Source organism: Calidris pugnax, unplaced genomic scaffold, assembly GCF_001431845.1.
Source record: "Calidris pugnax isolate Ruff unplaced genomic scaffold, ASM143184v1 scaffold60, whole genome shotgun sequence".
Classification (NCBI taxonomy): Eukaryota; Metazoa; Chordata; class Aves; order Charadriiformes; family Scolopacidae; genus Calidris; species Calidris pugnax.
Genome location: NW_015090831.1, coordinates 6894373 through 6905612, shown reverse-complemented (window position 1 = coordinate 6905612; position 11240 = coordinate 6894373). Strand labels below are relative to the sequence as shown.

Sequence of the window (11240 nt, the reverse complement as noted above, 5' to 3'; positions counted from 1 at the left end):
ATAGTCTGAGGAATCTTTGCAACTCAAGAAACCAAGAGAGCTCCCTCTTGTGGTCTTCTATGTAAACAACCTCAACTACATTTGGAGTTCAGAAGTGTCTTTCATCAAATATTAATAGAAATTCTAAGTAATTCCATTCACTATACAAAGTGTTCTTCCTAGAAAGAATGAGAAAGAGATTGTTTTCACTTTATTTTTATCTACATGGTATTTTCTTGCAGAAAAACCACAGAGATTTAAAACGCAGTGCTGTCTCCCGTATACCACCACTTGAAAGAAAGCGGGGGGAAAAAAAGTTACAGAACAAAGTAGATGAAGAAACCTAACAATGGAGGAGGTGTTAGGTTTATATGGATAAGTGCTATCTAGATGAACATATAAACTGCAGTTCTAAGATGCTCACACTTTGTTTTACACAATGCACATAATGATCTCTACCTCACAGACCAATCTTACTCTTCAAAAACCACAGCGGATATGTAGGAACCCATGCTCACAACTCCCCACGTAATGAGATTAACAAGTCTGACGCAAACATAAAAAGAAATTTTGTGCCTTTATTGGAATGGTGTTAGGCTTTAAATACACCAATTTTGATAACCTGATTATTTGGTTTTTAATTAGAAATGACACTACAGAACTGCAATACTGGTCCAACAGTCTTGTCTTTACTTTTTTTTTTTTAAAGCAAGAGATAGTATGAAAATGCACCAAGTAATCAGAAAGCACTAGCAGGCATCGGTTAATCCAAGATAGTAGCTTCTTAGTTCCAAAAGCACTCGCATTGTATGGAACCCAGGATTTAGACTGGTCATGATTTGCAAGAACTAGTTGCATGAGTCATGACTTTTTTTTTTTTAATTTACTTTCAAGTTGGTCACTGGTAAATTTTTTTTTTTCCTCAAATATTACAGTTTCTTTAATTCATATTTTTCCTCAAAGTATAAAAAAGTATGAAATATAAACAAGCTCCTGCATTGCACCCATGAAAGGGTACAACGGAAGCATTAGAGAGCTGACTATCTACACACCGTCAAATCCCACCAAATCTTGGATAATCCATTAATATACAAAATATCAGGGCACAGAAAGAACTAAAATCCACTTTTTTCTTTTGTTACGCACAGGTTCAAATAATCAATCTAAAGAAAAAACGTGATCATTTTGGCTTTCCACTACATCCGCATGTTGAGACACTTATTAAAATAATCCTGCTTAATTGTGTTTGGTCTTTTTCTTATTGTCAAGTCATGTTTGTTATCTTAATACCAGCCATCAGACAAACAAGTAATCAGAAAGACTCCTCCTCCCCACCTCCCTGTCCCTGACCCCTCCAAGGTCAGTTTTAAGACATGACTCCAAACACAGGGTTGTGACGACAGATGCTAGGACCAATCTCTTCATAATCTTTTTTGGTATGGCATACTTGGTAGAATTCAGGCTGTAAAGGGAAGGAGAAAAAAATTAGTTAGTCAAATTCAGGCTGTAAAGGGAAGGAGAAAAAAAATTAGTCAATCGTATGTACACCTTATCTGAGAAATAGTAACATTTATATAGCAAATGGGAAAAAACAAAATACAGATAACTTGGAAGTCCTGAAATTAATATTACATCATGCATGGCTAAACAGCAATGCAATCAATGTCTTTTGCCACAAACCTAAAACTCACTCACAGCTGTAACTGAGCTTTCATTTGCTCTTTCCAATCTTTAAAGTCTAATGCAAAAACATCAAAGGGGGTAGGGAGGCTGTATTTGCTACCCAAGAAAATTAATATTACATCATGCATGGCTAAACAGCAATGCAATCAATGTCTTTTGCCACAAACCTAAAACTCACTCACAGCTGTAACTGAGCTTTCATTTGCTCTTTCCAATCTTTAAAGTCTAATGCAAAAACATCAAAGGGGGTAGGGAGGCTGTATTTGCTACCCAAGAACTATCAGAAATCCCCCAACTGCATTTAACATGAAGTGGAAACAAGAACTCCAAAAAGCACACCCCAGAATGACTAAAACATGCTCAGCTTTATCGCTAACTTACTGTGGAAGCCAGCATTGATCCTCCAAACCAAACGGCGTATCTTTGCATATGGTGTGTAATGACTTGTACATCAATGGGCTTAGGCTATAAAAGAAAAGAGAGAAAAAAGGAATACATTAGAAGTCGCTTACGCTGGTAAACATCCAATCTTTTTTTCAAAAGGAGTGTTTATTGCAAGCTTACTTTTCACAAATTAGTATTTTCTTAAATGCTGGGTAAGTTTATAATTATAGCATCACATTCTCTTGTACAACCCAGACTAAGAAATAGCTCTTGCTTATAAAACACTAGTTACCGACTTTACCAAACATTAAGAGATACTTGCATTCACACCAATTTTCTCCCAAGAGCTCCAATACAGTGATCCTCTCCAATTATCCACCTTCTATTTTCTGCTGAATTTCTTGAGGGAGTGTTTATTTATGCAGCTGTTAGATCCATACTACTTACCCCTTTCAAAAAAACACTTCAGAAAGTTAATTTTTAAGTTTCATTTCATTACTTTAACAAAGCATCAGTTGCAGATTGATTCAAAGTTTATCCAGGACTAACACAGTCACAGTCATGCTTTTCAAAACTACAACAGTCATTCCAGTTAGCCCTTTCCCTCCATACCCACACAAACCTTCATTCCTTACTTGTTCTTATCAAAAATAGCAGTGTACGGAACAGTTTCAGAAAGAAGTAATTGGTTTTTTTCAGTACAATCTGCTGAAAGCTGAACAGTTCAAAACAGTATCTAAAAATCATTTGCAATACATTATCAAAATTCAAGCCAGTGACTACTTGAAATGCCCAGTACTCTGAAGAAGGAAATCCACATCGGATTTCCTTATTCATATCCTGCTTCCTTACTAAGTGGTAAAAGTCTAGTAAGGAGAACTAAGAATAAAATGGGTACCTGAACCAGAGAACTGGACGTAACTGAAATTTCAGAGTTGTCTACATGGCATATTATGAAGCCATGCTGGGAGTTTTAAGTATTGTTAGAGCTCATCTAGCTAGATTACTACTTAAAAATAAATGAGGAAAGTCACTTCAGTCTTGCCTTAAAAGGAAAAAACATAAAATAATTTATTTCTCTGCTGGTATCTTTTATGTATGCAGAGTCAACGTCAACAGAAAAAATGTAAAGGTTGTATTGGAGGTTAAAAGTGGGAAAAACATAAAGGATCATGCAGTTTAGTGAAGACATTGAGTCATTTCATAGGATAGTTTGGGTGGGAAGCAACCTCAATGTCTCTAGTTCAGCCTCCTGCTCAAAGCAGAGTTGGCTACAAGGTCAGAGGAAGTTAGTTGAGTTTTTCCCGGCTAAATCTCAAAAACCTCCAAGGATGGAGATTGCACAACCTCCCTGGGCAGCCTGTTCCAATGCCCGATTATCCCCACGATAAAAAAGTTCTTTCTTTTATCCAAGTTGAACCTCTTTCGTTTCGGTTTGTATCTGTAGTCTCTCATGCACTCACCACCATCAAGGACCTGGTCCCACTTCCTCGATTACCTTTCCACATATACTGTGGGGCCACTATTAAGACTCCCAAAGCCTTCTCTTCTCTAAACAAGCCAGTTTCCTCAGCCTTTCTCCACAGGACAAGTGCTTGAGTCCTCTGACTACCTGGGCGGCTCAACAACGAGCTTGCTCCATCTCTCTTATTTAAGTTCAAAAGACTGAGGATAATGATTTGCAACTAATCAATAAGCACTAAGAGCAAAAAAAAGCTGGGGAGTGACCAACTGCTTAAGCCTCAGCCTTTCATTAGCTGAGGCTGATTGTTCAATCATAAAGGCCAGGCAGCACAAGTGCACACCTGGGAAATAGTACTACAGCTTCATACAATTAAAGGATTATATAAATATTCTGTAATACCGGTCTACAATTTTCTACAATATACGAGTCTCTGAAAAGCTTCTATGAGAACTTTAAATGAAAAGACATTTCAACAAATAAAAGCGTCATTGCAATACGTTATTTTTGCATTTTCCAGGTAACAAGGGAGAGAAAGATGCTGGTTAAATGCGTTAGCTGCAAGAACTAACCTTCAGTCTGCCACCGCTAAGTTCTTCACTAAGTTTCAGTCTGGCATCAACAGTCCTTTTCAAGTCTCGCTGTAAACGGCGGCCGAAGTCCCTGAACATGGTTGAGCCTCCAGAGAGGACAATATTCTGTTTTGAGTAACAAGAATTATTAACTGCTCATGAAAACATACATCTCCAACTTTAACCCATTCTTAAATTCTAAATATAGCTTTTAAAATGACAGTTAACGGGTATGCTTTTACTTTAAGTTTTAAATTATCTAACACTTAAGCATGACAGAATATGAATTCACAAAGAGGCTGTCACATCATAATTGGCTGTGCTTTAAAATCCATTTATATCTTAGTACATCTCGCTTCTTTCGCCCAGATTTATGCTTCCCTTATTTCTTTTTCTTTTAAATAAGAGTTTGAGTAATGAGACATCACGTTCTGAAAAAGTGTAAGTGAATAACATACAGTCTTCTGCATATTGGACTCGGTTCTGGAAAAGTAGTTAATTTTGTGGTTGGTTTGTTGTTTTGCCCCCCCTTTTTTTTTTTTTTAAGAGTTTCAAATACATATTTCAATATAAAGCACAATCCTTCCAAAATAAGTACTAAAAAAAATTTCCTTACAGCTACTGACCTTATACAGAGGACGTCTAACATCAATGGGACAATTTTGAATAACTTCATCTACTACTTCTGAGATTGGTTGTGTAAAGTCAGGATTAGCAAACTACAATCAAGAATAAAAACAGATGAGTCAACACGTAGGACCACATATCACAAAGGGAAGGGGGCAAAGAGAAAAAGGGAAGAGAAAGAACTATTATACTAGAGATGTCATGAAAACTAATAATGGAAATAATTATTTTAGCTATTTTTGCTGCCATTTATAAAAGGTTTGAAAGAATAATATCTATTTTGCCAGCTATTCTCTTAGTTTTTCTCAACCATAAAAGGTCAAAGAATACATGTCTTTGACAGATGCCGAGCATCAGAGCAAAACAGTGTAAAGCTGAAAAGAGCTGCAAGAGGAGAATATAGAGAAGGACTAGAGGTAGGAGGGGGCTTTACTCTCATTTTATTTTTCCCAACACTGGAAGAGAAACTGAAGGTAAAAATGCAAGACAAAAGAATATTCAGAAACTTGACTTTTCAACAGACAGGTAAGAAAACAGGGTACAATGTGGTGAGACCAGGAAATTCTACTGAAGATTGCAAGAAAATCTGGGTTTAATAATCCATTTGCTTTAAAAACTTCAAATATAGTGCTTTGCTTGGACATCAACCCAAACTTTTATAAACGTTACTGGCAATCAAGAATCCAAACGACATTGACTTAACAGCAAAAGCTGGTATATATTTACAAATAAGGAGAAACATAAGATAAACACTTCTTTAAAATACTATTTATATGCTATCATCTGAAATGCACCTAAAACAAAAAATATAGACAATTCAAATTAACTTACCTCAGGATGGAAGAAAATCTCTGGCCCCAGGAATCTTTCATAGCCAACATCAATGGTAAATTCTTTCTTTGAGATAGCATTAATTCCAGTATACTGTTTAATCCATTTTGTACCATCTGTGTCATACTTGTTAAATTCTTTTACTAAGTCAGGGCAAACATAACTAAAGCGTTCCTGAAAATTGAATATGTACAGTTAGAAGTATCTTCTTAAGTACAGCAGAGAAGATGGTATGAACTTTAAAAAGTGTAGTAATTTAAGCTTTTAAGAATAAGAGTTTTAAATTGGCAGATACAGAATAGGCATCAAAAATGGGTGAACTGCCATTTACTGTACACAGTTAGATAATGGCTCTGCTACTACAAATCATTTCCGTGTGGCACTGAAAACAGCACATCTTGCTGAGCTAAATTACTTATCTTTATTTTTTCCTCTAAAATTCTACAACAGTGACAAATGAGTTCTAAAGTATATTGAAGAATTGCTATAGAAACAAGGTTGAAGCGTACTTTAAGCCAAATGTCTTTTGGAATAGCTTTGTACTACAAAAAAGAACACGTCAACATTCAGATGGAATAAGAGTAATTGCAGCTCTTTACATTACGCATCCCACCAAGAACTTTTCCTACTGAGTATTACAATGGTAATAATAAGGGAAGGGAGGAGAAAGGGGAGACCACAAGTGAAGAAGGAAATTCTAGGCCAAATTGAGTCTAACCCAAGTGTATACCTTAAGTTTAAGGTGTTTAATGTTATTATTTAGACATTTTTGCATTATTTAGAAACAGAGCACCATTACTTGGAAGGATAACGATTAAGAGATTATTGTATTTTTAAAATAGGTCTCCAGCCCTGATCTAAAAATAATCTTAAGGCTTGCAACGTATACGTTACCTTCACTGCTTTAGCTGTTTCCAAGGATTGCTCAGGAGGAATTCCTACTTCTCGCTCCCTCAGCAACTGCTGGATGAAGTATGTTATATCTCGCCCGGCAATGGGAATGTGTTTGATACAGCTGCCAATCACGTATCCTTCAGCCTGTACAGAAAATTAATTGGGAGGGAGACATTGACAAGAACTCCTTTCAACAAAGCTTAGGAGGGACAGGGAAAGACACAGAGTTTAAACTCCTATTCACTACCTGCGATTCTGAGATGGAAGCCCTTTAAGACTGACTCGTTTAATTACCAGAAATCCAATTCTTCAATAGCCTTATTTCACTTGTTAAAGTGTTACACTTTGCATTGGTTCATAATTCGCACAAGGTGGGGAGGAACAGAAAGGTCACTAGTGTATAAGGCAGACAAATAGCTATACTCGCTATTCCTTGGCCTTTATTTCCTCTTCAAAATGAGGTTACTCTTACCAAAAAGGTCAAGGAACCTTGTATCGTGAAATAGTATTATAGAATAAATGATGTGGCTCTGCAGTCACAGTCACTGATGTAAGACGTTACAATCCACATGAACCAAAATTAATTTGCTGAAAGCAGGGAGAAAATGCATCATTTCAGCAGACTAATTGAGACAGCTTCGGACATCAGCCTGGCCCATATGAGGGTAGAATGATGGATGAGTAAGTCACACTCGTGCTGGGGGCCAGTGTCAGGGCATTAAAAGCATCTGGTCCAAACACAGAAACCAAAAACCTTCAATGCCTTCAACCTCACCAGCCCTGCTACATCCAAACAGATGCCTCCAGATATCACACTAATGTTAAATGCTTAAAATTTATATACAGCATACATTCATATAAAATGAATTTTTTAGAAGATAAGGTTACTGTTAACTTGACTACAGAGATAAGTGTTTCATTCCTCTTTATCTATTTTATAGTAAAAGTGGTATACTATTGCTGTCAATTTGTTCAATGTGTTTAAAAATTCCAGAAATTAAGTGAACATCACCCTACAAAGGAGCTTACCGTTTCAAATTATAGGGAATACCTATTCTTATTTCAATTAAAAAAAAAAAAACAAACAACAAAAAACAAACCAACAAATGAAGAAAAATTCAACTGTTTTAAACAGCAGTTTTAACTAGTAAGTACAATTTTTAAAAAGTTAACCTATAAAAGGTTTGAAATGTCAATTGTTTTCTACATCTTAATAAAAATATGCCATGTTGGATGAACAGTCTGAACAAGGATTTAGCCACAAGATTCCACCAAGATTTGTAACAAATTGTTACATGGCAGCATATGTTTTATCATCACCAATACTACTATTTGGTGTAACAAATAATTTTTAAAAATTTAGATTACTGTGGCATGATAAAGCTTTGTATAGATTTTAATCTTGAAAATTGTAATCTAACCTTATTTTGGAAAGAAAAATGCACCTGGTGCTTAGACATGCATTTAATTTCCCAAGGAAAGATGGGCAGAGAGACATATCACCAGCCACTTGAAATGAAGAACGCTATTAAATATTCCAATCATAAAAATTTCAAACATGTAGCTTTGTAAGAGGAAATACATACCCACATCAAAAACAACAGTTTGACAGTTAAGAAACTGCAACTGTAAATGTTAATTATTTAATAAAACATCACATGATCATACTAATTTTTGCTTTTAGCAACTTGATATATTGGAACAGATATTCAACATTAATTAACCTTAAGGGTTGGGTTTTATTCTCCAGTCAGGTAGGAACTTTTTTCTTTTTGCTTGTATCACTGATGCAGGATAGCATGCTACTAAACATTGGTCAACAGAGGGAGAAAAATTGTAAACAATACTACATCTGCCCTCAAATATTTTGCATTTTTTCTATTTTATATATTAATTGACTGAATTAAACAAGTTTCCAAAACTTTTTGCACTACTGTAAAGTCCATATTCCTCTCTTACCAGCACAATAAACAGGAAATATGGTAAGCAATCCAACTGCATTGATCACTTAGCACGACCTTGGCAAATCACCTTTTAAGACGAGTCATTGAAAGACAATATGCCCTGACAAACTCAAGGTGCAGAGTTCTTCAGGAGTTTCCACACTACAAAAATAAACCCACACGCCTGGAAATTATCTGACAATTTTGAAGATTCCTAGCTAAATTTCAGTCTGTGTAAAGTGTAAATTTCAGAGAAGTTACAGGACAAACTGTTCTCTGGTAAAATTGTTTCTATAGCTTTATACTTACAACAGGAATAACGTGGGTGACACCATCACCGCTGTCTATAACCGTGCCGGTCAGCGTTCGTTCTCCTACTTGTCTTGACGTCCAAGATGCAGCTAAGGCAAGGACAGCCTTGTAAAAGAATACACATAAAACCCAAATCTTAATAAAAGCACTGCTTTGCAGATCCCACCTTCCACTACTCCTCCCAACAATACCCAGACTGACATCCTCCTGGTCATTTACAGCATGGAAACTCATTCAGTAATATTTTATTTCTGTACACAACAGCTTATGAAAAACAGACTGCACAAATGTAGTTTTTTAACTCCTAATGCTTCTTTAGCCATGTTCAAACACCTTTTTTGCTACTTCATATGGAGAAGGATTCTATTCTTGGCCTAATACCATTATTATGATGTGGTTTGTCATGAATTTTTTTTATTTATTTATGATACAACAGATATTATACTCTACAGCTTGGAGGTCACCTTCTACACAGGTAATAGGAGAACAGTACCCAGCAAACAGACAACAGAATCAATGCATTTCAAACACCTAGTGGTGAAACTGCTAACCAAAAATACATAAAAGTATTTCAAACACCACTCGTACAGTTTTCATAGAGGAATCAGTTTTAGCTCAAAGAGAAACACTGTAGCTCTAACTTTCAACAGCCCTGCCCTTACCTGAACAGCAATATATAGCCCTGGAACGTTGAAAGACTCAAACATGATTTCAGCAGTATATTCTCTATTTTCTGGAGTATTTAATGGAGGCTCAGTCTGCGAGACAAAAAAAAAAAAAAAAAAAAACAAAACACAAACCAAAAAACAGTGTTACTTACATTCATATCAAATACTTGACTTTAAAAATAAAAAATAATTTAAAAAAAAAATCACCAAATCTGAAGTTTTGAAAGATGAGCTTTATTCAACAATAGCATGTAAAAATAATAATGTGCAAAAGGTACTTTTAAAAGCAAATGGTGCAATTAAGAAAATCTAGAAACTCCTCTGACAATAACAGAACTTACGCAATCTGCATTGCAAAAACAAGCGGTGCAATAAAAACATTATAGTAATTACTGCTTAAGAATTTACATCGAAGGCCCCCTTTGTGGGTTGGTAGCTCATTATAACTTTAGATTTCACTCGAAAGAATCAAGAACTATCAACCTAAAAATGTCAAAGGATGCAGTTTAGCACATTTAAAAGAACAACAATTATTTTTAAAAAATATCAGTGACTCATTAAAGAAAAAAAGCTGTTTTCCTTCAGAAGGTAATCACTATAAAACAAGTTGATATGATCAGCTGCAGAAGTGTGCTCAACAGAGAAACTAGAGACAACATACAATACACTATGATAGTAACCTTTAATCTTCGTTAAAATACCACACATAATTAAGTCTCTCCTCTGAAAGACTATTTTTAATAGTGCTACAGCATATTTGTGAAAAAGAAAGTATCACTCTTCTGTTGCAATAACTACGTAATAGGAAACTAGAAAGAGGAAGGAACCTGACTCTTCACAAAGGTGACAGGACAAGGGGCCACAGAGAAACTGCAACATGGGACATCCTAAGTCAGTGTTAAGAGGGAAAAACGGAAACATGAGGGTGGTCAAATATTGGAAAAAGGGCCCAGAGTTGTTATGGCATCTTGATCCTTGGAGATATTCAAAGCTTGGCTGGACACAGGCTTGAGCAACTGGACCTAATAGGACCTGCTTCAAGAAGAGGCTGCATTAGATGAGATGTTCTTTAACAAGTATGGCCAATGCCTCAAATTCCAAACTTGCTCTATAAACATCACACTAAAATAAATTGCTTGTTTCAATGGCTTTAAATAAAAAAATACTAAGGAATAGCAGATGTTTCTGAATAACATTAACCTTAATTCGGGTCTAACCCAAATATGAAAAGAAATTCTTCTGATTTCACATAAAAAAAAAAATCACTGTCTAGACATACTATCCAGGTGGCAGCATTGCAAAAACAAAATAATTGTAATTATGTCAAGTCAAAACACACAGGTACTTTTTTGTCTCAAAAATGTCAACATGATTACTGAATTCAGTGGGTAAGCAATAGAAAAAAGGGATAGAACAGACACAATTTGGACGGAAATGAGAAAAAAGTTTGCAGTTCAGACTGACATGTTTAGAAGATTAAAGAACCTGGATGGGATAGGCCAGGTCAGGAAAGTTTCAGGTAATTTATATTTCCTTTAGTTTTCAAGGTAAGTATATTCTTATTTAAGAATTATTACATAAATCAACACATTCTTATTAGTCACATGCAATTTCTTAAGTAGGACATAATTTTACCTACCAAAAGAAAATAATGATCCTCAGGTTCTGCCCTTAGATACTTAAAGATTACTTGCTCCATAAACCTCTCCATCAAGTCCCAGTCTTCAACTATACCATGGCGGATGGGCCACTGTTGCAGAAGAATACCGAAATAGAATTGGAAACAAAAGAAAAAAGGAAAAAAAAAATAATCAGTGTTTTCAAGTACAGTAAAAGCATATGATCTACATACGCAAGAAACCTTGCATTAGGTTTTCCCTGTTTG

General features: G+C 35.5%; 1 protein-coding gene across 1 annotated transcript in view; it reads right to left on the bottom strand.

The window, feature by feature from the left end:
• Positions 1-537: 537 nt before the first annotated feature.
• ACTR3 (ARP3 actin-related protein 3 homolog (yeast)) overlaps positions 538-11240 on the bottom strand; it is a 31103-nt gene continuing 20400 nt past the window's right edge. Inside the window, exons 4-12 of the mRNA XM_014941186.1 lie at positions 10995-11105; positions 9350-9445; positions 8685-8792; positions 6433-6576; positions 5539-5712; positions 4707-4799; positions 4081-4206; positions 2044-2127; positions 538-1441 (exon numbers count right to left, since the gene is read on the bottom strand). Coding sequence (XP_014796672.1) covers positions 1346-1441; positions 2044-2127; positions 4081-4206; positions 4707-4799; positions 5539-5712; positions 6433-6576; positions 8685-8792; positions 9350-9445; positions 10995-11105 — 1032 coding nt within the window. The 3' untranslated portion in view covers positions 538-1345. The remainder of the gene's footprint in view (positions 1442-2043; positions 2128-4080; positions 4207-4706; positions 4800-5538; positions 5713-6432; positions 6577-8684; positions 8793-9349; positions 9446-10994; positions 11106-11240) is intronic.